Raw genomic sequence first — 27,905 nt, 5'->3', positions numbered from 1 at the left:
TTCCGTTCGACTCGTTATCGTCGCTTAAAATCGCCATAAAAGGAAAATACACAAAATGCGGGCAAGTTTTTCTCGAGTTTAAGAAGAAGAAGAAGAAGAAAAAAAGAAGCGAGAAGGACAAACGAATCAGAAACGTGCATCATCAATCTATGCGCAGCTCCACGCTCTACTTCATTCCTGAAAAGCCAGTTCGGTCCAGCAGATTCCGAGCGTGCATATAAATAATGTTAGACCATGTTTATACCGTGCCAACTTAGTTGCTAGAATTGATCCCCCGTTTTTTTCTTCTTCTGATTTCCTTTTGCGTCGACGGCTGGGCGACGGCCACTTTTCGTCATTTAGTGCATAGCAGAGTTGCGCAACGAGTGGTTCATTCATCGCCGCACAGCCCCAAGAGGAATCACAATTCCAACACTCCCGGTGCGACTTTTTTTTTTCTTTTTCTTATTTGAAATAGAAAGAAAAACTCTTCGACAGTTCAAAAGGTCTTTGCCGCATTTTCATCGCCATTAACCCCGAAAAAAAAATCGACCGTTCGACGAGGGAGGTAAAAGAAGAAGAAGAAGAGTCCCGGGCGCCATCGCCACAGCCGCCGCGATTATTTCATCCGTATGTCTTTATTATTATTATTATTATTATTATTATTTTAAAAACCGCGCCTCCATAAAAATCCTGGGCGACTCTCCCGTGTTGTTGTTGTTGCTGTGTGCCTTTGAGCCAGGCGACGACGTTAAACGTCTCTTCAGTTTTATACCGTGAATATACATACTGCATCTAGTATACGTATAAGCCTAGCCTACATCCACCATTTATTACGGAGTAGTAGGACCGAGTGAGAGAGAAGAAATAGAGAGAGAAATCCACGCCAAGAGAGTCCTCGGGAGGACGACGGACCCGGCGTTTTTTCCTTTTTTTCTTTTTAAGACACGACACAGCAAAAGGCGGGCAAAGTAGGCTAATCCCAGGTGAGGAATGTTGGTTGCAGTTTTAGGCTTGACGTAGAGTGTACAATCCACACTCTTTCCTTCTTCTTCTTTATCAAGTCTCTTTCTGGCTTTTCACCATCTTCCTACTAGCTCTCAAAGTGCTGCTATGACGGGTGGCAGGAGGACATTTCGGGGTGGTGGTGGTGGGGGGAGCAAGAAAAAGAAAGGAGGCAGGTATACACACACACACACACACACACACGGAAAGGTATGTTGAGAGTGTGTGTGTATGCATGAAGGTCCGGGTGCCCAGGTGACTAGTCGACCAGTTCTACCTGTTCCGAGCAGCAAGACAGACGCAGATTCATTTCTCTCCGGAACACGTACACTGCCGGTTCTCTCTCGTTCGATTTTTCTTCTACTCAGACCCTAAACGCAGTGAGTGATATTCGAGACGAGCGCAAGGGGAGAAGAAAAAAAAAGGAAATAACAAGTTTTTGAAAACTTGTTTCTTTCCAATTTTTTTTTTTTTTTTCAAAAAGAGAACGAAATCCATCCATCCCCCTTTCAAAAAAATCAGAGAGAGAGGGGCAAAAGATAACCTACAAGTTGTTTTTCGTTGGGTTTGGGTTTCCTTTTCGAAAACGCGGAGCTCACACACACACACACAAACTGTCAGAAAGTAATTGGCTACCGGCGACGAATAGTCCAGTTCCCAACAAGAGTGCCCGCGTTGTTGTGTCGTAATCAAAGTGATAGTATTTTTATTTTTTTATTTTTAATATAAGTGCGTGTCTGTTTTCATATCTGTGAGATTGTGATTGTGGATCCCATCCCCCCACACCCCCCGTCTAGCAGAAGAAGCAGTGTGGATGTGCTAAATTATTAAGAAAAAATTTGCATTTTGAATTAAGAAAAGAAGAAGACGCACTTTTTTCCCCCGCAAAAAACAACAACAACGAAACAACAAAAAAGTTGAAGCTTCTCATCAAAAAAAGGAGATCATGGGTCGAATGAAATCGTTGCAGCCGACCGAAGCCGGAATCCACAACCTGTTTTCAGTCCGATACCGCCGGCTGGTCGACGAGAACAATCACCACAACAACAACAACAACAACAACATCAATAACAATAATAATCACCATCATCATCACAACAACAACAACAACGCCCAAGTGGTCATGCAGAATTTGATCCGCATGAAGTTGTCGCAGGATTACATCGCCTACTGTTGCGGCCAGTGCGGTCATCACCAACGATTCGACATCAAGGTAAAAAAATAAAAAACGAATTTCACCATTGATTCTCTCCTCTTGCGCGTCTTTCAATTTGCAACTTGTTACATCACCAAACCGTAAAACAACAACAACAACAACAAAAAAAAAACGGCTACTTTTCCTCCCGGGTTCCGGGTTGTTGCGTGATTCTTTTTTTATCCCGTTTCAAATATTCGCCAAAACGTGATGGTTGGGTTTGATTAGATGATTTCTGCCGTGTGCCCTCCTTCGCCTCTGATGCGAACAACCTCCGAAAATAACAAAAAAAAAAAAAAAAAAGATGAATCTGTGTCTGTTTTTCCTGTACATATACATACCCTGGGAACTGGGTAGAAATACAAAACCCACACATGGGCAAAACTACCAAGGCGCGTATGTATACGGCAGTGGCGGTTAGGTCACGCATCCGCCTACTTTTCTTCTTCTTCTTCTTCTTCTTTTTACTTTGTTTGATTGATCCGCGCGCGACCTACTTCTGAAAAACGTTGACGGGTTTTCCGCCGGGCCAACTGTCTGAACGCTGGATGGACTCTCTGTATGCCCCCCGCTCCTCTCGATGATGATGATGATGATGGTTTTTCCTCATCCAACACGTTTCCTTCCAACGTTCATTTCTTCCACTCTTTGGCGATGATGGGGTGCCAGGTGATGGGGTACAACAACAACAACAACATGAGCGCTGGCTCATCAATCTATTGTTGCAAGACGTGAGACAAGATTAGCCGGATCCTCCTGACCCGTCAATCCCCTTCAATAATTAGAGCATCATCATTCCCCTCCGCCAACGGAAAATGCAACGGCATTTAACAACGAGATTGAAATATAAACGTGTAGACTTGTTCATGCCCTCCCATCACCATCTCTGCCACCCCTCTTAACACCGCGGGAACTCATTATCGATTTGAAGAGAGACCAAAAGGGAAAGAAAAAAACCAAACGCGGAGTTTAAAAAAAAAAATACAGAAAGTTGTAACAACACAAACATTCAACTTATATAACGTGCATCATCTATCTCCAGACACCTCGTCTAGAATTAAAAGAAAGTGCGGGTGAATTTCAAGAAAACAAAATCGGGAAAAATTGTTCGTTTAGTTATTTAATTCCATCTGTCTGCATGTGGTTATAAGAGGCCGGCTGGCTCGGCCGTCTTTTTTTCTTCCCAACTCTTCTTCTGCTTGATTCACAGACAGGTATGCGAGCGTACTTCATTTTTCCCAGGCCAGAGAGAGCCCAACCCACCCATTCGTTTCTTTTCCTCCTCCTCCCTCCCGTGTCTCCTGGCGTTTACCTCTCATTCCACCCAAGAATGTTTCTCTTCTTTCTCCGTCGTGAGCGCGCAACAATTTCAATTACGTCGGAGGGGGAGAATTTTGATAATAGTCGAGAGCAGAACGATTTCAGATTGAACAACACAATTTCGCCTCGTTATGAAAAGAAAACATTCTGCCGTTGACGGAACCTCGAAAGGAATTTTTCAGAGAAACAAAAAAATACGAAACGAACGAGTTACTTATACCACGGGCACGGAGTAGCCTAGTACCGACTAGGTAACCGAGGCGGCGGTTGGACGAGTGGGGGTGGGTGGATGATCGTTTGTGAATGCCGAGCTTGCGTGTGTGAACTCGATACGACCGACTGACTTTGAGAATTCCATTTTTTTTTTCTTTTTTTTTCTCTTTCATCTTCCTCTCCTTCTCGAGAGGGAATTAAAAGGAATAACAATAAACAAAAGAGTAACTAAATACATCAGGGCGGAACGGAAAGTGAAAAACGGGCCAAAAGCGGCCAGAAACGGAGAAGAATCGACTTTTTTTTAAAAAGGAAATCAACAACAAAACGAAATCCCCAAACAAAAACAAGTCGAGGGGATTACAAAAATAAAATAAAAAACAAGTCGAAGAGAGAAGAGATAGACAAGAGTCGGTTTTTATCTTGCCACTATATAGCAGTTATATAAAGGAAAGCATGAGGACGCGACGCCAGCGGATGGGGGAGAATGGAATGATGGGCGGTGGTTTTAATGGCAGCAAATACCTTTAGTTCGATAACCTGTGGGTTTCAGGTATTCTTTTTTTTTACCCTAAAATATTTTCCCGTGTTATTTATTTTTCCTCGATTTTTATCCCACCATTCTTCTTTTTCTTCTTTTAGTAAAAATAATTCGACAGTGGCGGTTAATTTATTTTTTAAGTCGATCGACCGTCATTCAAAACGAAACGGTTTAGCGCGGGCGGCTAGTTGTTAAGCTCCTCCCATTCGCTTGGCTACTATTGCGATGTTGATGATGATGAAGCACGAAAACTCGTTAGGCGCAGAGACAAGGAAGAAAAGTTTATACAACAAAAACACTCGTCGTAAAAGAAAAAAAAAAAAAAAAGGATAGACCCACAATAATAACCCCGAAAGAAATGAAGAACTCGGTTTTCGGAGGGGATTTATTTTCCGGCCGCACATTTCCCACCCTTCAAACTGTGGCTGACGTATAAACTTGTTGTGTGTGGATGTAATCCGTCTGCCGGCGTCGACCCGACCAGACAGAAAGATTTAAGAAATAAAAAAGAAAAAGAAAAGAAAAACATAATATAATATTCCTCTAATAGAACTTCAAACTTAACGGCCTTCTCTTATTCCCCGCAAACAATTCGTTCCATTCGAAAATTGAGCGCGCACACACACACACAAGAAGTTGATGGCATTTTTTAAAAAAAGAAAAATTTGATACGTTTCAGGCCTACACTAACTTGGTTTTAGTGCCGAGGAATTTCAGGGCAAAAGAATTTTTTTTAAAAAACAATTCAACAATTTTCCGAGTCCCCGATTTCCCTTACAGCCCGTTTCGTGAGTTGCGCACCGCCGCTGCTGCTGCAACCAGAGGCTCGATATTTCATGTATATGCGCTTCAGATAATTTATATGGGTTGAGTGTGACCCCCCACCTCTTTTTCTGTGGCTATCCTATTTATTTTCTTCCTTCCTATCGAATTCTTTCTCTGATTTTTATACCCCCTACAATGTTGCGCGAAGGGGTGGAGACGTCCGTGTGTGTCTGAATCAGAAAAGATTCAAACGGACGCGCGGACCCTCTGACTCGGCGTTTTATAAGCGACCCGGCCGATGGTCGGGGCCAGCGCGCGTGCCATCGCAGCTCATGATACATAAGAGAAAAAAAAAAGGGTTTCTCTATTTTTCTTTTTTGTTTCTCGATCGATCGGTGCCATTGGTCTGACCGCCAGAAACCCGAAAATAGGCACAGGTTTTATCTATCGAAATGGCTGGAAGAGGAAAAAAGAAAGAAAAAAAAACACAGTTTGATATCGACATGGCGCACAGGGCGGCGCTATATAACCCCTGGAGGGAAGGGGGGGGGGACTCCAGATGGTACAAGAAGAAGAAGAAGAGAAAATAGTGTTTTAAAGAAAGAAAGAAAGAAAAAAGTAGAAACTTTTGACTTTTCGGTTGAACTGGTCGGGAAAAGACAGGTAAGCGCGCCTTGGCCAGGTATAGGACAGAATGGAGGCAACCAACACATACGCACACGTAGACACACACAAGAGAGAAAGGCCTCCAGGGGGCGACGGTGCATTCCGCATTCCAACGCTGGCGGGGCCCACACAACACACACACACACACATACACTCGGAGGAAAGAAAAAGAAAGAACCTTTTTTCCTTCCTTCGAGGATGGAGATAGGAATGCAAAAGCAAAGACTTGGCGCTAAGGATAAGATATGAAATGGACTTTTTTTTTCTTTTTAAATTTTTACTCCGCTGGTGTTTGCCAACGTCCTCCTTCCATCATCATCGTCTCTATGGAAACCCACTTGAAACCCGTCGTTGAAATGTTCGTCTTCCACCTCAACCGAAATCGTCATCTCTCGAAACCAAACAGGATAGACAACAATAGCCATATTGTCCCCCCCCCCTCCTTCACTTCTCCAAACGTGGTTCGGTGGTTCTTATTGAAATTGTAACCAGAATGCGCAATAATAAGAAAAGAAAAACAGGTTATATGGTCGAGAGGTACAGCCGAGAGCCAACAACCGTTCTCTCTTTATGTTATCTCCGTGTGTGTGTGTGGAAGTTTGTCTCGGTGAAAGACCCAGCCAAATGGAAGAGAGAGAGAGAAAAGGGGGCACAACAATAGCTTTATTGGAGTTGATATGTAGTTCAACAACAATACGTTATATGTACACATGGGGATGGCATAAAGTGGATGGCACCCCCCAAGAAAAAGAAAAGAAAAAAAAAAGCCGGAGAGAGAGAGAAAAGAACCTTACAGGTCGGCTATACACTTATAATATCCATGGCGCCGAGCCGTTTTCTTTTTCTTTCAAATTAAAATAAGGCCCCGAAAAGAAGAAGAAAAAAAAGCTGTAGCACTGTTGGCACAACAACGATACATGTTGTTGTTGTTCTTGTTGCATTTTGTCTATTTTTTTCTTCTTCTTTTTCTTGTCCTTTGGCTTTTGATTTCCCCCCACGGTTCCTTTTTTACAATAGGTTTTATATTACTGCACACAGAGTTAGAGAGCTAGACAGAGAGATAGTTAAGGGGGTTGTTTCTGAAAGAAGAGCCGAACAAGAAGAGTCCGCAAAAAATAAAATAAAATACTGTCTGCTCACGCGGTGGAAAAAGGTATTAAGAGACGCGCACGGCTATAACGCGTCTTGAATTACCGAGCTGTGGAGATATATACCTCGGGGCCGTCGTGGCAGTATCAATTAATAAGCTCTAAGAAAATCTCGTCGACTTTTTTTCTTTTCAAAGAAAATTCCTCTTCTTCTTCTTAAAAATTCATTTGCGGTTGTCTATGGACGGATGGAGGAGGTTCTTCCGTGGAAAAGGAGCTTAACAACATTCCGTTTTGGTGGATCCTCTGTGCATTAACACAGAGAGAAAAGGGAGTGCTTAAAAGAGGAAGGAAGGAAGGAATGCGACGAAGAGAGGATGCAAAAAGACGACTTTTCAACTTTTTGACAGACATTGATCCCGCCCTTTGGGGTTCACCTGGTGTGTGTAGCGGCTAACATGGGAATGTTAGCAAAAAAAAAAAAAATAAAAAGGAAAGAAAGAAAAGTTCCTTTTTTTCTACAACACTTTTGTGCGTTCCAGTCACCATTCTCTTTTCTTTTCCCGACGTCTCTTGCACACACAACACACGTTAAACATGGAAGAAGGGGGAGAAAAAAAGGCCCAACTGGAGGGGGTCTCGACGAAAAACGTGGATGGATGAGAAATGGGAGGAGAAAGAAGAAGAAGAAAAGCGCTGCAAATTGGTTGTGAGCGCGACATACACATATAAGAAAAGAAAGAACCGAAGTCTATAGATCCCATTTGAAATAGACTGTCCGAAAACGTCAAGATTCTTTTTCCGCCGTAGACAGCCATCCACCACCGCCACCCCCACAGCGAAGCGGAAAAAAGTTCCTTATTCATTTCTACCTTCGAATTTTTCTATGCGATTTCCTTTTTTTTTTTTTTCCGAGAAAAAACCTTTTCTTTCAATTCTTTCTTTTTTCCTTTTTTAACTTATTCTTCTTCTTTTAACTCTCGAGAGTAACTACTATCAGCTCCACTTCATAAATCCATTCGACACATTCCGGGTAGTGTACATGCATGTACCACCACCAGCAGGAGAGAACCCAATCCAGGTGCGCACAACATGAGGAAGAAAATACAATTTCCCATCTTCTTCTTCTTCTTCTCCATTTTCAAACAAAAGGGCATAAAAACCAAATGACAATCACAATTTGAGGGAAATTCAAATGATCCCGGATCTAAATGGACTAGAAACCTCTCTTCCACGTACACATTCCTACCAAAAAGTCGCAGAAGAAAATGAGGAAATTCTTGGTACCTGGCTGATTGTCATCAAAAAGTCCTTCCGGCATTAACTGGACCTCCATCGAGATAATGGATGTATTTTTGACTCTGAAACTCTTCATGATCATAAAACAAAAATGCCTTACTCGCTTCCATCCATGCCAACCTGTGTAGTACCGTACACAGCCGAAACCTTTTCCCGCTAGTCCGCGCTGATTTATTATGACGACAAAAAATACGACGAAGAAGAAGAAGACGAAACTGTAGTTTTGCTCGATCATCATCGTCTGGCTCGGTTGTAATATTAGCAGTATAGATACCGGGAATAACTCTTCTCCTTCGTGCTGATGTTTGATAGAGAGACACACAAGCGGGAATGTCGAATATAAACCGGACAGGAGAAATAAGAGAGAAAGAAAAAGCGCGGGCCATTCCGGGACACGAGAGAGAGAAATCTCCATCTGGTGCGCTTCACTACTATCTATAAAAGAATAAAAATGACGAGCATTTTATTATTTTTTTTTTCTTTCGGGGGGTATTTTTATTACTTTCGAAAGATGAATCCCGCTACGAGAGAAAAAAAGAGAAAGAAGAAGAAGAAGAAAAAAACACAACATTCCGAGAGCGCATGTTATGTGCACGACTCGGCGCCATGGCCTCTTATTCTCCTTCTTCCTTGTCCTCCTCCTACAACTCCTCCTACTCTCGAGGAATGATGTTATTTCAAACCCAAGAAAGAAGACAAAAAAAAAATATAAATTCGAAGCCGACAATCAAGTTATCTCAGACGCAAACACACACACACACTATAGGCTATCCTATAAATGGTATAGCCACGTCGGCGGGTGAACGATCCTCCATTATTAAAACGGATATTTAACACAATCAAACGCACACGTTACAGTCGACACAAAAGGAGAAGAATCGTGTTGTCTACTTGTTTTCGGATCGAGCCAACGTGCCGGCCTCCTTTGTAGTGAACCCAAAACAACATTGGGGTTAGTTGGATGGATCTCGAAAAAGTTTGCCAGTATAGAAGTGAGCACATCGCAACAAGTGGTTCACAAACAATTCTATATTACCAATCAATCAACCCACATCCAATTCCCCGATTCCCTTCCAGGTATTTCCCATTCCTTAAGAGTTATTCACATGTTTTTTGTTATTTCTCTTGGTGGTTTCATTGGAAACAAGACCAAAGAGAAGAAAAAAAATGCCCAAAAATGAGATGACCGCCGAAAGGTAATCAATAAAGATTCCACAAAGGAATCGACAGACTGGACCTTGGAATAATTCACACGGCTGACTGGGCAACTTCTATTTCTTTTCTTTCTCGGTATGATTATTCTTTTACCCCCAACCAGTTCAACCAGAACCCCCCTCTCTCTCTCGCTCTCCGAGTTGCCGCTCCTGGGCCCCTTCACTAACCTCCTACAGCGCGACACACAAAAACGAACAAGTCGAGGAGAAACGGATTGGAATTCGGAATTGTTTCAAACGGTTCGACTCAAAAACTGGCAGACGCCATCCATTCATATTGATGAGTTTTCTTCTTCTTCTTTTTTTCGATGCATTTCATTTTTTGAATATTCAAAGGCAAAATAATGAAAAAAAAAAGGGTATAAACAGCGATCCTTTTTGGCTTTTATTCATCCACGCACAGCTGTCATGTGTGTGTGTGTGTGTGGTGCGGTATGAAACGAGGTCCGCAAGAATGTAACACACGAAAAAGAAAAAAAAATAACACAATGGTCCTTTGGAAGAGAAGACAAAAAACCAGGTGATATATTTCCCCGCTGGGGTTGAATAGTTTGTCTTAACACAATTAACAAGTCTGCGGAGAAAACAAAAGGGAAAACCACAACAATAGAAGTTGCCGTATACAAAAGAGAAAAGAGTTAATGGGTTACGGCACTGGTGCGATAGATTGGAATCCTTGGCGCGAGCGCGGATGGATTCTCTTCCGGGGGGAATTTTTTTTTGTTTTTTTGTTTTTTTTTTTTTTTTATTTAAAAGAAACCAACCGCTGAGGCGTCCTACTTGATATCTCTCTTTTCGTGTGGAGGGTTTTTTCGCCCTCTTAACGCAACTGATTGTGGAAAGATGAGCGTGACATTGAAAAATCAAGGAAGAGACAAACGCACAGGGGTCGAGGGGAGTTGAAAAAAAGGCCATCCGGCGCCGTGCCGTTAAGTATATCAATCCCATCCGCCAGAAATGGGTGTCTGTACCTGTACTTTGTCTTCGCCGAGACATAGTCGAAAAAGAGAGGGGGGGAATACACATATAATAGGGGGGAAGAATAAGGAATGAAGGGTCTATTGGTAAGAAAAGGTAGGTGGGAGGAATAATCACAATAATACTGATCGGACACAAGACCGAAATGGGCTTTACCTTCTTCTTCTTCTTTTTCCAAGGGATTTTTTCAAACCTCAAAAAAAAAGAGATGGGGGGACTTTGACGACTTTTCGGGGATCCGCCCCCCTGCAGTCGAAACTTAATTACTAAGTCAAACTCTTTTGGCTTATTTCTCTCTTTCGACAAGGTAGAAATGAGGGTTCACCACCGATTGCTTTTTCTTCCTTTCTTTCTTTCTCTTCATTTCGCCGAGGTTTTTCTTTCCATTTTTTAAAAACATTCCATCTCGCAATGATTTATGTCGTGTAGACAGCAGCCTCATCGTTTCTCTCCCCCCGACTCTCTTTTTCCGCGTTAGCCACCACCATCGTTTAAAAAATGAAACTCGGAGAGAAATCTTTTTCTCGCTCTCTCCATTTAGTACCTTAACTAACTAACTAACAACACCCAGTACAACACGGGGCGACTTCACCTCATTTTCTTTCCCTTCCAACGGCATTGTTGTTGTTGTTGTTGTATCGTGTCCGACATGCGCCATCATCAGCAATCTGCTCCAACAGACCCAAATAAACAACAAAACACGTTCCACCCCCTCAAACAAAGAAAAGAAAGAAAGAAAAAAAAAAGACCAAACAAAAGGACTGTCGACTCTCTCAAACTCCGGCCCCAATTTGTTTTTGTCTCTCCGACATTTGTTGTGTTTGTACGTTGGCCGCAAGAAATCAAAACGAACGTTTTGTACTTGACCGCTCCGAAAAATGGTCGGCGATGACACATTTTCCCAACAAAAGAAAGCAACATTTCATAAACCTTCCAAGTTGTTTTCGGAACAGCAACAACAACGAAGGAAAAAAAAGGAAGTCGAAGAGCTCGTTTACCAGATGGCGTTGGAACCCCTTCGTTCGCACCAATCAGAGCAAGCAAAGCTACTAGCCAACAACAAGTAAAAGGAGGAAAGAAGAAGAAGCCCCTGGAAATAATAATAAGACAAAAAAATTAGGTTGTCCTGTCTTGGCCATGAGAAATTTCCCACACAAAACTTCGTGTGTCCGCAGCTTGTCCCGACATGGAAAGTGCTGACCGCACCAATTAAAAGCGAGCACACACAACAGCAGAGGACTACCGTACGATTTTTCTACCCATTTTTTTTTTTTTTTTGTTATAATTTTTAAATTTCAATTTCCTTGGTGTTATTAAATAACCCCCCGAACATTTCCAGCTCCCACACATACGCGCACTATATAAAACAAAGCGGGGGGTTACTACTACTGTACACAATCTCTTTTCTTGCTTCTTTTCACTTTGGTGGTTTCCTAAGTGGTAGAAGAAGAAGAAGAAGAGGGGAGCCAAAAGAAGAAGAACAAGTGTGTAATATCTCGGTAATAATCAAGCGCGGGGGCCCCATTGTCAGTGTTAAAGAAGAAGAAGAAAAAATTTAAAATGAGCGCGGCCGGGAGCCTCACAAACACAACATCAGCAAATAATTGGCCTTCGAGAGATAGAGAAAAAAAAGCCGGACTCGCTTATAAACCCCCTTCCCCACTCATTTATAGGCTTCTCTCAACTGTGTGGCACCTGTGAGAGTGTGAGTATGTTTTGATTGCCGAAAAAAGCGAACGAGGAAGAAGTCGACGAAATCAAAGAAATATAATGAATGAAATGAGGCAAAGAAAAGAGGCAATTATGTGTGTGTGTGTGTGTTGTGTGTAGAAATTAACCAACTGTAAGACGCGAGGGAGGGCACAGAGTTTGCCTGTGAAAATTGCAGCTACCAACCGAGCCATGGGGCCGCCAATTATTTAGCGAGCCCAACAAAATCAAATAGAAAAAAAAACAAAAAACAAAAAAAGAGCCGGGCTTTTTGATATGGCTGGGAACCAAAGAGAAATTTCAAAACTGCTACCAGACTCTCGCAATTATTAGATAAGGAAAAGGAAAGAAGAAGAAAATAAATAAAACTCCAAAAAAGACAAAATACACAAACATTCGTGACGGGCGTGACGCAGCTGATCGAATGTTGCCCAATGCGCCAGGCGATAACGCAATAAAACAACGGCGGAGGTGAAATTGTTGTCGAGTTACTTGCAATTCCAATTGCAGCAAAAAGGAGAGAGAGAGAGAAATACCAAGGCAAAACTTGCACAACAACACACATAGAAACGACGAATGACTTTATAAGTAAGACGGATGCATTTTCCAACGGCCATAGACATCACGGGTCGGCGGAGAGAGAGAGAGAGATGATTATTACCTCTCAGAGCTATTCCTTTTCGTGTATTTACCGTATATTAAAAACCTACGTATAACTCTTGTCTAGCCCAGAATGTTGTTGGGTGGAGAGTGAGAGAGAGAGAGAGACGTGCATGCACGAACAACAACAACATTTAAAGGGGAGGAGAGGAATGTTGTTCCGGGCCGGCTCACATCGACTGGGAATCCGTTCAAGTGACGGAATACGTCGACGATTTCTTCAACAACAAAAAAGAGTTTCTTCCAGCGAGAGAAGAAGAAAAAGATAAAGGGCACAACAACAGCAACAACTTTCTGGTGCGTACGTGAGTGTGTGTGTGTGTGCGATAACCGCACATCCAATCACGGAGCAAACTGGAAACCGCGCGATGCACCAGAGAGCTCACCCGTTGCAAAAGGAGCAGCACACACACATAAGACAAACGTTCAGGCGACGCGGGGTGTCAGGTGTCTCGGCCAAAGTTGTCGGTCGTGCCAAACCCCCGTCGTCATCGTCGTCGCCCGCCGCCACCGCACATATTCCCGTCTCTCTTCTTCCATCGCTTTTCTTTTCTTTTTTCCTCCTTCTCTTTTCCCTCCCGCCCTCTTGAATGTCGTGGCCCGTGTAATCCGAGACTCGAATTTCCCCCCTCCCTCGTTTTGGGGAATAAACTGAACGCAACGGACCGCGACGAGGAGGTGGAAAGAGAAAATTTTTTCAAAATGGTGGATGGATGTAATTTTTTTCCAAAATTTTATTCGAAAATTCGAGAAGAAAAAAAAACGGGCAGAAATGAAAATAAAAAAAGAAGGAACTTAACAGAAAAGAACCATAGGTAGACATATCACGCAATCAGATCGTTACGGCAGCAGCAGAAGGCTGAAGCCCGCAGCGGGATGGAAAATGTCAGGAATCCGGCACAATGTTGTATATGTATAAATAAAAAGAAATCAAAAATGCTGAAAGATTTCAACAACAACAAAAAAAAAAGAAGGAAAAAAAACGGTTTCAGCTGCGTGAGTAGAAAATACAAATCTGACAGGTGGTGGTAGTGGTTTTTTAGTAGTAGTAGTAGTAGTAGTAGTAGTAGTAGTAGTAGTAGTAGTAGTAGTAGTAGTGGGTCGTGGGCCGACTCGACTCGCCCATGACTCACCTGATTCGGTCGACAGGATTCGACAGGGACGAAACGACACGCCTTTTTAAGTCAACTGACCGGTTGGGGTGAGATGACGACGATCGATTGTTGCCTATAATATAGTGGTAGTGGTAGTAGTAGTAGCCAGCCAGCCTGCCTCGTTGCCGGCCCTCTAAGAAGTCACTCAGCCATCAGCGCGCGGAATTGAAAAATGGTTACGCTCCTCTATCTCTTTTTTCTCTCTTTTTCTCCTTCAACAACAAGAAAACAAGCTGAAGGCGATTCCTGTTTCTGGGGCTACGCCTGCTGGGCTCCTTCAAACAATTTCCCCCTGTTGTTTAATAACACACACACACACACACTCAAAGAGTATATAGAAAGAGCCTAGAGGCAAATCACAACAGCTCACAAAATTGTGTTGTGTATTTCCCCGTGCAAGTGGGGGGATACACGAAAGCGCAGACACACACACAACAGCATCATTTAGTGTGACCAACTTTGTTGCTTCCCGTTATTACCTTCTCTCCTCACACAGCCATTAGAGGAGGCTACCTTAATTACAGGTTTCAGATCAGACCCTACCACCACCAACCAACCAACCACCCGCTTTCTGTGTGTGTGTGTGTAGACACTCTCTCGTGTGTGTGTGTGTGTGTGTGCATCCAAAAGAAAGAAGCAGGAACTGTTGCTCCGGGAAAACGAAGAAAACAAAAGAAGCTCAAATAAAAAGAGAAGAGATTTAAATGGCCGGCCATCTCGGGAACAGGAAAAAGAAAGGACCGCAAACCGCATTCGAATCCTTAATGATTTGAAGAACGAAGAAGAAGAAGAAGAAGAAGAAGAAGAAGAGAACAAAGAAGAAGAAGAGAAGGAGATTGTAAAGACCAGTAGTCGAAAAAGTCTCCTCTTCTTTCTTCTCTTATTTCTATACTACGTATATATACACTGGTACGTCGCTAGTACTATGGCGTATCTTTGTGTGTTTACACTGTGGCGCTGCTGGAGGTCCTCTTCTCCATTTATCTCTCCTTTTTCCCTTCTAGTTGTTTCTCTTTTTCCTACTCACGATGGGCGAAAGACACACCAAAAATTGTTAAATAAGTCGAAGACAACAACATTCGTCGTCGCCGTGTGTTTGTTGTTGTCTTCTTCTTTCTCTGCCGTCACCCATTCTTCCCAAACGAATGGAAGCGTATCTCCATCCTCCTCCTCCTCCTTCGTTTCACGTCAGCGTGTAATAACGGGAGCCCTTCCAGAAGAATGAATTCCGACTCCTTCGTCTTCTCATATTATTATTATTGTCATTTTCTCTTTCTCTGTCTGGCTCCATCCCTGACAGAGAGAGAAAGAGAGAGACACTGAGACTGCCTAGACGGCAGCGGCTACTACTCTGATTTCGGCTGTACGCCAGCAGTGAAACTCGAGAGAATGAGACGAAATTGCAGGTTGGACTTGAGGCCGAAAGACCGTCAAAAGTGACATTCCTCCTTCTCCATTCTTTTCTTTAAAAAAAGCGACTCGAGACACAACAGACATACTCGGGGTCTGGCAAACGGGAAACAGGTAGTTATCTCGGGACCCCCATTTGCTTCCAAGACCGTTCCGTGTCGGGGTTGGCTGTGTCTGTCGGCCTTGTGTGAGTGATTCAATACCAAATTGTTTTCCTCCATTTTCTTCTTCTTCTTCAAAAAGAAGAAGAACAAGCACGGGCTTAGATGCCAAAACCTCTTAGGACTTGTGTTCAGCAACACTAGCACCCAAAACAACAACAACAACAACAACAACGGGACAAACTGCCGAGAGTTGGTAGAGAGAGAGTTCAATTACCGACCGACCTCCCGCCAGGAGCTCCTCCTCAGCTCCTCGTTAAATGCCGCCTCTATGTGGGCCAAAGTCTATTGCGTTTCCCCTGCGAAAAGAAAAATAAGAAAACGTCGTGACCATCACGAAAGGAGGGCCCCCCTTGTTAATTGCTTTGCTACAACGAACGAAAGAGAAAAAAAAATCGTGTAAGACTAATCGTCGACGTATCGTTTTTTTTGTGTGTTGAACAACAGGCGGACGAACTACATAACATCGGTGACGCGCTCCGCATGTCGTGCGTCGGCACCAAGACGCCGCCATCAGACGCCGCCTCAGCCGCCACAACGACAACGTTGGTCATATCGTCTGCAGCGACGACGACGACGCCAAGCGACGCAAAGTCAATCAACTTGCCGGCGCCGCCGGTCAAGAACGGCCACACAACAACTTGGGTGAGTTTTTCTTCCGTTTCGGTTCAACTGTTTCTTTTTTTCTCAGACAATTTCCTATACGACTGTAAACTTGTCGCCTATCCCACGCTCCGAACCGATCCATTCAACCGTATTTTGTTTTTTCCTCATTGGTTTATGACAGACGAGGCAATTTCACGACAAGAGTCGGCAACAGAGCAAGGCCAACAATCTCCAGAAGTCGGCGGCAGAGGCCCCGGAGAACAATCTGGCCGAGATGAGCAAATGCAAGTGCAGTAAAGACGCCGCCAAGACGCTCATCAAAAGCAGCAGCGGAGCCAACAGCAGCAGCAGCAGTGGAGGAGGCGATCAAGTCAGCAAGGCTTTGGGGATCGGAGCGGCTCTAGTCATGCCTTTCCATTCCCACCATCCAGTTATGATGGGCTACAAGCCGCTGCTCTCGTCCATCGACTTCTCCGCAACGGCGGCCACATCCGGCAAGCCCTCCACCCACAGCAAGTCGTCGTCGTGCAACAGCAGCAGCGTCGGCACACTGTCGTCTTGCGGCTCGTCAAGATCAGTGTCGCCGTCGTCGGCCAACGAAGGCTACCTCCCCACGCTGCCCGTGAGGACCGATAGTTTGACCAATCTAGAAGAAGAAGCCCTGCTCAAATGCGCTCCTTGGTTCCAGGCCGGAATTCCTAGGTAATCCTTCGTCTTCCAATATTTTTCCCCCCTTTGCTCTACGAACGAACGAAAAAGAAAACTGGAATTTAACACCACGATTTGGCTTCTACAGGGAAATATCTTTGGAGATATTGCAACAGGAGCCCGTAGGATCGTTCCTGGTTCGTGAGTCGACTTCGAAACCAGGTTGCTACGCTCTATCTGTCCGTGTGCCGAAAGAATGTCAGAAACCTTCCATTGCTCACTATCTAATCACGCAGACCAACCGAGGATTCAAAATCAAGGTACGCACAGAGTTTTGCCTCCCAATTCTTCATAAATCAAAATTGTTTCTGTCGTTCAAATATTTAATTTCAATTTTTCTTTTAATTTCTAAAGGGATTCACCAAAGAATTTCCGAGCCTCACCTCTTTGATCGTTCACCACTCGGTGATGCAAGAGCTCTTGCCTTGCCCACTCTTGCTGCACCGCCCATCGTCCGGGCTCTTGGCCGACTACCTGGAACACGCCAACAACTTTGTCGACATCGACTCGAGTGTCTTACTCGAACTGACCCGTAAAAAAGGCGTCGAATAAAAAGGAAAAAACAAAAAACGGTAGCCTCGTAACTTTTTTTTAAATGTAAACAATTGTACACATCGCTCTTCTCTCCCCCCAATACTTGTTAATTTCAACGACTCTTACCCTTATTATATTATATTATATATACTCAAGTTTCTTTTGAAGGTGTCTTTTTTTTCCATATATATATATACCTAGTCGCTTCAGTTTTTCCTTCTTCTTCCCGGGACAACAACATTTATTCATTATTTGTGTTTTTCGGACTGGTAACCATTTTTTTTGTATCACTCCTACTGCTTCCGTTTTGGCAATGATCCAACAACCATGTTGATATTTTTGTGGGGAAAAAAAGCCGTTCCATTGATATTTAATTGCAAGTACAAAGCGGCGTCCAATTGAAATTTAAAAATTCATCAAATATCTTTTTAAAAGCTTAAAAAAACAAGTATAGACTATAGAGTCATCAACAAGTGGCCTGATGACTTCAACAAAAATCAATCGTTTTTCACTCTCTGGAATGGAGGTTTACATATGTATATGAATGTTTCCAACAATAAAATAAACAAATGGATTACTTGTGGATGGTTAAAAAAAAGAAAACCTCGTCTTTTTCAATTTAACAAAACCTAAAATCTTTGAAATGTTTTCTCATGTCTAAATGTAGGCTACTGTCTACTATTGTTGCAGTTGATGGAAGTGGATGTGCTTCATGTCAGAGCAAAAGAAAAAGTAGTCCACCACACACAAAGACATTGTCATAGTATTTGAGATAAACATCAGTAGCACCATTCCACAACATGGAAGCATACATGCCATTAAAAAGGCTGTACATGATGATGCCACTACACTATACAGCTGTCATGGGCTGATGCACACAGCAGCAGAACATTCAACCCAAAACCAGAGATAAAAGAGAGATTTAATCTGTGCTGTCCTACCTTTTTGTGTAAATTGCTGCTGTCTGGGACTGGGTAAAGTCAAGTTGGCACTACTGCCACCACAGCCTGGGCTGAAAAAAGTCGAAGCAGATTGCACACGACCACGAGGTAAAGCAGGATATCGGGCAGCAGGGAAGCGTTTCTTAATTATGATGTTCCTTTTTGCACGCTCTTTTCGGGTCACAGCTACTTTCACCACCCCGAAAGTTTCGACGGGGCAAGCTTTCAAATTCATTCACTTTAGCACAGCAAGAGGAGCAAAGAGGCCACTGTGCATATCTCTGAAGCAAGCATGGCCACAGCATGGAATGCTACAAGTGTTAAAAGATAATGAGTTACGCCTCCTATTATTTTTTTTTCACGAGTACATGAGAAAGTCAAGTCTGAAACATTTTTTGATCTTCACGACTTGCATACAATAATTTGCGTAGCCACAATAAATTATATATTTCGACGGTTCGACCGTGCTTCAAATCGCAACTTCGACCAAGCACCACAATCTTTCAAACTAATGAGGATAATAGCAGACAAATGAGTTCCGAACTTCCTACGATGCTCGTCAGGTGGCAGCACTAATCATTGAACTTGAATCCAGAAAACGGAAAAAATAATAATGGTCAATGTATTTTTGAAAGACGGGACAGGAAAAAATTTAAAAATTGAATTAAAAATATCATTGAAAAATATATGTACAGTACAGCTGTGTCATTGATAAACCACCATGCAACTATGCATGTACCACCCTGTCAAAATCATTGGAAAAGTGGAATGTTTGTTGTTGGACTTAATTATTAGTTTAACCCGGATTCACTCCGTTGTGGACTTATGAGCTAACTAAATCTCATATCACGTGTGCACCAAAACATTTGCACGAATGTTAATGGTTATTGCACAATTATTGTGAATCGTCTGGCTTTTAGGAAAAAAATAAGACCTCCACATGACAAATAAAACAATAGTATAAAATCCAATATAAAATATAGGACCATTAAGGGGTTGGCAGCTGAAAAATTAAATTATGTACATTCAGCAACTCGAATGTGATGATCCGGATCCTGTAGTATTTGTTTGGCCAAATATCGATCTCGCTTCATTTTGTTGGCCAGAGTCTTTGGGACGTCAGGAACGACAGCGTCAATCAGACGGCACACTCCAAATACGAAGTGCTGAACAAGAAGGGAATGAGTCAGCAACTTATAGCATTAGATAGGTAGGATTGCGAAAACAATACCTCGAAGATGACGACAAAAGCCAATCGAACGACGAGCAATTTCCAGTAAAAAGCCGACAGTTTACCGTCTTCATCGCGATAGCTACGGTAGTAGCACGGCTCGGCCATTGCGCCTGGTAACAAGCAAATTAGAAGGTATAAAGCTTGTGAAGGTCAAATATTTCTAGATTTATATGCACCTTTAGGAGAAATGGCAAGGGTAAAATTTACGTAACCATCCATCGACCACGAGTGCTCGTATTGGTAAAGAATTTTGGGAAGGAACTCGGACGTGAAAGAAATAAGAAATGCCTATATTAAAAATCCAAATGTTAGTATGCCTTGAATTTGTTTTGTGAATGAGAAGCAGTTTATCACAATTATTTCAAATATTATCGCTACAGCTGGAGTAAGATTTACATTGCTTACGTTACTGATGACAGCAAGATGAACAAGAAATTCCAATATTCTCAGCCAGATTCCGATGTTTTTGGCCTGGTGCCCTACTGTCCGTCGGGTGTTACAGACGAATTTCTGCGCGTCTAGTCGTATCTCGACGACGTTATTCAGCAGTGCGAAAAGCGGAGCAAGCGGAAAGGCCGCAACAAATATCGTGATAAAACCGAATTGCATCACTGGCCAAGAAATGATAATTTATCAGCAACAACGATCTTCTAAAAATCTGTCACGATTTTCATGAAACAAACCCATTTCAAGGTATTCCTGGAACAATCCAGCGTTTTCGACCAACTGATAATCTGCCTCCCATGGTTTGGACTTGTCTTTATTTTGGGTGAAATCCACCTTGAAAAATGAATAAACAAAAAAAGAAACAAATCAATCACATTTTTGGCCATGAAAATGAGGGACGCAAATGAATTACTTTTCGATTTTGCCACCAGGCTTGAACTTTTGGCCACAAAATTTCTTGTGCGTTGTTGATGACCTGCTTACCCACCATGATGATGAATAACTGTTGCGAAAGCTCTACCAGACACCCGCCAGCACTGCACTGAATCACGAAAAAAAAAGATCCGAAAACATTAACCTGATACAACTAAATTATCTGCCTAATTGCCAACATCCTTATTGTTTGTTTGATTAAATAATATACCTCTTCGTTCCGCAATCCAAAAATGTGCAGATAGTTGCCTGGGTAGCCGATGAAACGGCCCTTGAAGAAGGCAATGTAGAACGGAGATGCGTACAAATTAACAAATTGGAAAGCGAAGACCTTGAAGGTTAAATTATCCTCGAACTCGATTTGTGTTCTGTGCATTTCTAAACGTCAAGAAAGAAAATGACGGCAAGTTCAATTGAGGCGACGCCTGGGTAATTCTAATATGTAAGTAAATTGTACAACTCGCTCACCCCAGGTGGTGAGTTTGTAGGCCAACTTCTCGTAGAACCGGCCTAGAGCCATAATCAGCACTAGATTGACGACGGCACCGGAGAGATTTGCTATAACTTGAGCTTGCGACTTCAAGGTCTCGTGCTGGAAGAGGGGAATGGAGACCACGATCCGGTAGATGATGATGGCGACGATGAAGATAATCACCATGCAAACCTGCCATCAAAGAATTATTATCATGTGCTTTGCAACCCAATCTGCCGGTAAAGTAAGACGAAAAAACAAGAGAGAGAAACAGCAGCCACACCATCAAGAAAACGAAGCAGACGCCGGCCATTATCCGCTTTCGCCTGATTGAGTGAGGAAAAGCCGGCTCGGCTATACCAGTCACGGGATTTGTGGCAATAGACGGAGCCTGAAGCAAATTGCATTCTCAATTAAAGCAGCAAATATTCTGAAATCTCGAGTTTACAGTGTCTCCAACCTTCAATTATTTGATCATTGACACAATTTCTTGTTTAGTACCTTCAAAGCGAATTCCGGACGAGGGCGTATTTCTTCTCGTTCAACATCTACCACATCCCAACGGTGAGCCAGGCGTGCGCTGTATCTCTTCCAATACTCTAAAAACGTTACAGCTAAAAGCGCAGAGTTCGATTAATAGGCTACTTTATTAGTTTAAGTGTTATTTACCAATCGCAGTCTTACCCCAGAAAGAGACAAAAATAGCAAAAGCGACTGTCCCCGGATGATCGAAAAGGTAAGACAACTTTGAGTAAGTGCAAACATCGCTAAGATCCCACTGATGGCATCCTTGGCTCTCCTCGCATAACGGACACATAGGGTATTGGCCCTGGCTGTGACAGACTTGCGTCGATGCAGGATCCTCTTCTACGGTTAGTAGACCGTAGATAAAGATCAACACACCGACGATCGATGGCGGAATAAGCCATCCAGTATAGAAGCCGAGCCATGCAAAGTAAAAAGCTATTTTCTCGCCAAAATACTCGCGAACGTTATCCAATGGCTGGTACTTGGGCCACTTGGACCAGCGGGCCCAGTATCCATGCAAAACTTGACGGGAATTTAATTTATGTTGGTCTTGATTCCCAGATTTGTCTTCTTGATAGCAACCCTAAAATAGAATTTATTACAAAGGCGTTTTAGATGTTTTCTGTTTCTTCTTGGAAGTCGTAAAAATTCATCTGACCTCATGCAAAGGGTAGGAGGCTGTGTAGACGCCCTCTTTTAACAAGCGCTCGATGCCGACTTCACCTTTCCGTCGGTCGCCATATGTTGTCCTGGCCAAAATCTCGTTAACAATTCGACTGCGCTCCGTTGATGTAAAATAAGATTCGCAATCAAGATTGCCCAACAACCTGTGGTACGTAATACATCAGTTAGAACCAAATTACTTTTACAATTTTAAAGAATACGTTCGTACGTTGAGATTTTTGACCGTCTAAATGGGTAAGTGCAGCACACTTGAGGCGGGTCACCTGGAATTTCCTGTGCGAAACAGTTTGGTAGCCTGAAGGATTTGAAAAGTCTTGCAGACCAATTATCCTCTTCGGCCTTGGCCTGGCACTAAATTTATAAAATATGACGTCGAATATTAAACATTTTTTTTTTCTCTCTCTTGAACTTCTATTATTAATTTATTACCAAAATCCTTGCACGAAATCCCAATTCCTCCGCCCAATGAGCCAGTAACTATGAATAACATTCATCGTTACGTAAACCTTTAAATGTCAACATAAAAAATAGATCGGCAATTCATACCGGAAAAGGGGCGTGCAATTTGATAAATCGGACGTTAGTTCTTTTCCCTTCTGTGAATTCCTGCAAATCAATTTAAACAATTTAAAACAAGTTGCATAAAAAAGGAAAAATCTGTTTTTAAGAGCTCTTATCATCTCTTGACAGACTTCTCTGGTATTTTAAAAAGAATTTCACAATAGAGAGATAGAGTTGCCAGTTCCTGAGCGTGACTCCCGTCTCTCGTTTCAATTGTCACGTCACGTCACGTAACTTTAGGAACACGGATTTGAACTTTAACATCTAGGGCTCTCTTGTTTAACGCACTTAAATGCTTAAACAACTCACGATCAACTTGCAGACACACGCTATAATAATAACTACGGTTGTAGTCTGAAATTGAGTTTAAAATACTTGGAATTATTAAATTTAAATGAAGAAGAATTAAACCTCTTCGATTTCGATTCCTTGTGACTTGAGTTTATCAAGAAATGTCTTCCTGATATCCATCTTCCGGTTCTGCTTTGGTGTGCTGTGCTGTACCGCTGACGTCAATAACATTGGTAGCATTCCGCCCTGTGGCGATTTCCCTTCCTGGCGAAATGGCAAGGGCGTCGATGACTGGTGTGGAGTATTGTGACTTCTGCTTCGGCTAGGTGCCAGACTAACTTCTTCGTGGACTAGGACATAGTCTATCTTTCGTCGACCATCACGGAAGTACGTGCCAACAGCTTTTGAATGTTTAGATTGTTTATTTTCTCTGGAACATTCGTCGTTAACTTCCGGTGGAGGCTCAACTACGACGTACTGGAAGTTCAGGGGAAAAAATCAGAATAAATGATCATGGTTGCACATCGCTCGCTCGCTTGTCAAATAAAATCTAAATCTAAATTTGAATTTTGAAAAAAGTACTCTGAAGTATTTTCTATTCTAAACTTAATTTATCCTGTATTTACTTCACCCGCTGTTCTTTTAGAAGTTGTTTCCACAACTTATGTATAACATGTTTCAAAAAGGTCCAGCAAAGCGGAAACAGCTGGTCGCGTACGTAGAAAGCATAACCAAACAGTGTCGTTTTACAACGACATTACTCTTCCGAAAATAGAAAAACGTGTGAAAGCGTTAAATGTTATTGTCATCTTCAAAAAGTGTTGACCTTTATCTGAAAAGGTACCTCATGAATCATCAAGAACCACGGTCAACACGTCATTACAGGTTCAGAGACGAATGAACCCGAGATTCCTTACCAACTAGAAAGATTAAAAAAAGGGGAAAAAAATCTACAGATGAATGCGTCACCGTGTCTTGAAAAGCATCCTTATGATCTGCACGAGCAAGTCTTCTGGACGTGACTGTTTCCAAGTTTCCATCTGATGGTTCCGTCGAGGGACTCTGCTCCTTTGCAGAGTTTGTTGATGGGTTAGACGTCTGGCCCTTGTCGTCCTTGTGGTGTCCCCTCGACTCGAGTCTCCGTCGCACAAACTATTATACAAGACGAGATTCGCATGTAAGAAAATGGATCAAATATTAACTACATGCATCATTTTTAGACAATCCTGGAAAATGTCAAGGAAAAACCCGCTGCATGATATCATAAAAAGAGATTTCTCATCAATCAATTTTGTTATTTCATTTGCATACAGTAAGGTGGCGCCGAGTGAAAGGTAGAGGGCCAAATCCAGCACAGAGCTATGAGTTCCCCTTTCAGATTTCTTAATGTTAAAAAACAAAAACAAAAAAGATGCTGGCCGATCATGACCTAGTTGTTTCTTCCAAGTTAAGAAATATACAGTAATGGGCATTCTGTATATGGGTCTAATTAGTAAACACGTTCCGGTACACGACTACACTCTTACCAATTAAGATAAGTAATAACATTTGTTTGCGTTTTAGGAAAAATGCCATCTCACGGCCTTCACGTGATTTCAGCTTCATTCAAAATCGTCGATTAAAACAACAGCAACAACAAAACAAAAAAACATAAACGAACAGCTTACCAATCTGGCCAGATTATGGCGACGTTGTTTAATGCATTTTAGTCGCATGGCACCATTGACACGCTACGTCCCACATGAACGGACACTGAGAACCAGCACACAGAACACTAGAACGAAATCAAAATCCACCTTGCACGGACGAGGTGCGGGTTGCGTTTGACCAGCGCACCGCGGGTAACACTAAAGGATATCCACAACAGCAGCGCCACTGGCCCATTTGGCTTTCTTTTCATTCTTTCTCTTCCTTTTAGACCATTATTTGTTTGTTTCTTTTCTTAAAAGGGATGGATCCAATCTAAAAAAGCATCATGTGTCCACTCAACACTTTCTGACTCTTTCATGTAATGTAAAACTCACACAAAAAAAGGGATAAGGGTTAGCCGGCTGGACGGAAAACGCTGAAGTTTCATTTAACTTTAATAAATAGAGATATTGTGCATCCAAGGTGAACCCGCACAGAGTAGTCTACCCACACGAATACGAAGGATTTTCTTGCCTACACCAAGGACACTCGACTATTGAATAGGGGATCAATCGCCAAATCGTGTAAAAAATTCCCGCGCTATACTGCAAACTTCCTAGTAGTTGCGGTTATTCCGTGGTTACTTAGACTTATTCGTCGTACGGACACAGACAGAGCTACAATGCTATAGCTCTGGTGGGGAAATGCACATACATTTACAAAGTAGTTCTTCCTGCGAATTTAAAACAGGAAATCTTGATTTAAACAATAATTCTTGCCATAGGCTTGTAATAATTGTTTTCAAATGGAGTTAATATTTCAAATTAAATCAAATATAAAAAATTTGCGCAGTGCGTTGACTGCGGCGCCTAGCTAGAAGGGACTTCAAGCTTTTTTGACGTTTAAACGTCAAAACAGAAGACAAAAAAAAAATGAGACATGTGATTTGGTAAAGCAAAACTGTTTGTGAAAAACTTTCATAAAATGATTCTTTTCTCTTATTATGATAGCATGGTCTCGGATTTCTTTTATCCTAACTTGGGAGGCGTTGAGTCGCACATTTTTACCCTATCGCAATGTCTGATAACTCTTGGACACAAAGTTATCGTCATCACTCATTCTTACGGAAATCGAGTTGGAGTTCGCTATATGACGAATGGCCTTAAGGTATAGAAAAACAAAGCTTAAACAAATCTATGAGGTTTCTAATGTTAATCACTTGTTTTACAGGTTTACTACCTTCCTATCAAAACTATGCATGACCAAGTCGTTCTCCCAACTCTTTTCGCTTCCTTGTCAATTTTCAGAAATATTTATATTAGAGAGTGTGTTGAAATAGTACATGGGCACTCAGCCTTTTCTACGTTAGCACATGAAGGTATTGTAATAGCAAGATTGTTGGGTCTCAAGGTAACTTTACTGCTAGCATATACATAGCATTATTAGTTTCAAAGTAAATTAGAGAACTTTTGATTATTTACAGGCTGTTTTCACAGATCATTCCTTAAATGGGTTTGCTGACATCTCTGCAATTCTCACCAATAAACTTCTAGAAATCACATTGTCAGGGGTAAACCACTGCATATGTGTTTCACATACAGGGTAAATGCAAAAACTTTTGAAATTATTCTTACGATCAAATTTTAATTGTTTTTGGTGGTAGGAAGGAAAACACAGTATTAAGAGCTAAAGTTCCTGCCAACCATGTCTCAGTAATACCAAATGCAACAGACACAACATTATTTAAACCAGATGTTACCAAAAAGGAGACAGATCAAAGTATTTAGATTTTTGCAAAATCTCAATTTACTGAAATATTAACAGCATAATTTATAATATTTCAGTAATAATTGTTGCATTAAGCCGCCTAGTCTACAGGAAAGGTATTGACCTACTAGCTTCCGTAATTCCCATTATTTGTAAAAAGTACCCCAAGGTAATTTTCAAATAATTAAGACTACTTTCAGAAATAGTGTTATGCAATTCCTAAATCAGGTTCACTTTCTGATTGGAGGTGACGGACCAAAGCGACTCGTACTAGAACAAGTCCGCGAGAGAGAAGGGCTGCATGAAAGAGTGTCGTTGCTCGGAGCACTAGATCAATCTGAAGTTCACGGGACACTACTACGAGGTCATATATTCTTAAACACCTCATTAACTGAAGCTTACTGTATAGCTATTGTGGAAGCTGCAGCCTGCGGGTTAGTAGTTTCCTTCGCAATAAAATCTTTCTTCGAATTGTTAACTAACACAAAAACAGTTTGCAGGTGGTTAGTACTAAAGTTGGTGGTATTCCTGAGGTGCTCCCACCAGAAATGATTCGCATGGCTCAGCCTGACGTCAGCGGTAAACAAAATTATTTCCCAATTTAAAAGTGCTGAGTGGCACTTTAATTACTCGTTGTATATTTAGCAATCGTCTCAGCACTGGATGACGCCATCGACTCCCACCTGAAAGGAACTTGTATGTCTCCATGGGAGTGTCATCAATTCATTCATCGCACGTACAACTGGGTTGACATTGCTACTCGCACGCAATTAGTTTACGACGACGTCAAACAGCAGCCAAGTTTGAGTGTTGGGAAACTTCTCTGCAGGTAAAAATAACGCCCATATATGATGATGTGATAAGCTCGAAAAATTTCTAAAAATGTGACTCCTGGAATTTTCCCTTATAAGCAGATACCGAAACTGTGGGCCAGTTGCGGGTCCCTTTTTCGTTCTCATCTTCACAATATGTCACATACTGCTGCAGTTTTTCGAGTGGCTCTACCCGCGTCATTTGATCGATATCGCCCCGGATTACAATAACGAAAAAGAATTATGATGTAATCCTTATAAAACTACTACGTCAAGGGCGGTCAAGCAAAAAAAAAAAAAAAAACACAAACACCTTGAAGATTCCTTGCCTTGGCTTTGCCACCGTGAGGTTTGAGACGGCATGCTTATAAGGTATTAGACCCGGTGTCGCACCTATATTTAGTCATGCTCGCGTGTTCTTAGAGTTTCTCTGGAAATCTAGCTACCAAACTACAAAATGCATCGGAGTTAAATTTCCCAGGTGCTATCAACATGTTTCCCTGATTCTGTGTAAATTGATTTCTGTGAATTTTAATAGGCCAAATTTTAGTTTGAAATAGTTTGATGTCTGATTGTTTTTTAAATCAACAACAAAAAAATGGACTTTGATGGATAATTATAAGGGCCAGATTTGCAGGACACGCATGATTACATTTTTTGGCGTCAATCAACAATTTGCAGTACAGATCTGCGTTTTTGAAATGTTAAAAAAATTGACCTCGATTCAGCTAGCTATCTGGTCTCCCGTGTGTTATTTCTGGTACGAGGAACAGACATGGTGGCAGTTGCTCTCCTTTAGATGCTTGTCTTTGGGATGTTGCCTGTTTCCAAACGGTCGCCCTACCGGGTGCGCGGCCGTCTGATGCTCAGTCTATTCTCAACGGCCTTGTTTCACGCTGCG

At 42.1% G+C, this 27,905-nt stretch overlaps 4 protein-coding genes across 7 annotated transcripts in view; 2 read left to right on the top strand and 2 right to left on the bottom strand.

Moving 5' to 3' along the window:
• LOC124344086 (potassium voltage-gated channel subfamily H member 6-like) overlaps positions 1-18,660 on the bottom strand; it is a 92,895-nt gene extending 74,235 nt beyond the window's left edge. Inside the window, exon 1 of one of the 2 annotated variants that reach the window (XM_046797512.1) lies at positions 18,148-18,660. In XM_046797512.1, coding sequence (XP_046653468.1) covers positions 18,148-18,382 — 235 coding nt within the window. In that variant the 5' untranslated portion in view covers positions 18,383-18,660. The remainder of the gene's footprint in view (positions 1-18,147) is intronic. The other variant, XM_046797513.1, reaches the window with a different exon arrangement.
• Positions 1,241-17,612, top strand: LOC124344166 (myb-like protein A). Its single transcript, XM_046797638.1, has 5 exons — positions 1,241-2,197; positions 15,806-16,003; positions 16,146-16,666; positions 16,761-16,932; positions 17,027-17,612. The coding sequence occupies exons 1-5, from the start codon at positions 1,931-1,933 to the stop codon at positions 17,222-17,224; spliced, it is 1,356 nt and encodes a 451-aa protein (XP_046653594.1). The 5' UTR covers positions 1,241-1,930; the 3' UTR covers positions 17,225-17,612.
• A 428-nt stretch (positions 18,661-19,088) lies between the features above and the next one.
• On the bottom strand, positions 19,089-24,641 carry LOC124344109 (anoctamin-7-like). 2 transcript variants are annotated; one of them, XM_046797554.1, is made up of 18 exons: positions 24,464-24,641; positions 23,766-23,948; positions 22,917-23,273; positions 22,491-22,550; positions 22,374-22,421; positions 22,153-22,295; positions 21,919-22,087; positions 21,417-21,843; positions 21,234-21,346; positions 21,016-21,123; positions 20,729-20,924; positions 20,472-20,638; positions 20,241-20,369; positions 20,065-20,161; positions 19,778-19,992; positions 19,558-19,669; positions 19,379-19,491; positions 19,089-19,313 (listed from the first exon to the last, which is right to left on the bottom strand). In XM_046797554.1, exons 1-18 carry the CDS (start codon positions 24,509-24,511, stop codon positions 19,164-19,166), a joined length of 2,835 nt encoding a protein of 944 aa, XP_046653510.1. In that variant the 5' UTR covers positions 24,512-24,641; the 3' UTR covers positions 19,089-19,163. The 2 variants fall into 2 exon arrangements, with proteins under 2 accessions (XP_046653510.1, XP_046653511.1); XM_046797555.1 differs by having other exon boundaries at positions 19,787-19,992.
• Positions 24,642-25,268: 627 nt separating this feature from the next.
• Positions 25,269-27,563, top strand: LOC124344171 (phosphatidylinositol N-acetylglucosaminyltransferase subunit A-like). 2 transcript variants are annotated; one of them, XM_046797644.1, is made up of 10 exons: positions 25,269-25,374; positions 25,436-25,592; positions 25,656-25,835; positions 25,909-26,027; positions 26,089-26,204; positions 26,270-26,361; positions 26,421-26,626; positions 26,686-26,771; positions 26,838-27,021; positions 27,104-27,563. In XM_046797644.1, exons 1-10 carry the CDS (start codon positions 25,358-25,360, stop codon positions 27,249-27,251), a joined length of 1,305 nt encoding a protein of 434 aa, XP_046653600.1. In that variant the 5' UTR covers positions 25,269-25,357; the 3' UTR covers positions 27,252-27,563. The 2 variants fall into 2 exon arrangements, with proteins under 2 accessions (XP_046653600.1, XP_046653601.1); XM_046797645.1 differs by having other exon boundaries at positions 25,270-25,374; positions 27,107-27,563.
• Positions 27,564-27,905: the final 342 nt, after the last annotated feature.

Source organism: Daphnia pulicaria, chromosome 6 (genome assembly GCF_021234035.1).
Source record: "Daphnia pulicaria isolate SC F1-1A chromosome 6, SC_F0-13Bv2, whole genome shotgun sequence".
In the NCBI taxonomy this organism is placed as follows: domain Eukaryota; kingdom Metazoa; phylum Arthropoda; class Branchiopoda; order Diplostraca; family Daphniidae; genus Daphnia; species Daphnia pulicaria.
This window is presented reverse-complemented; position numbering and strand designations above follow the sequence as displayed.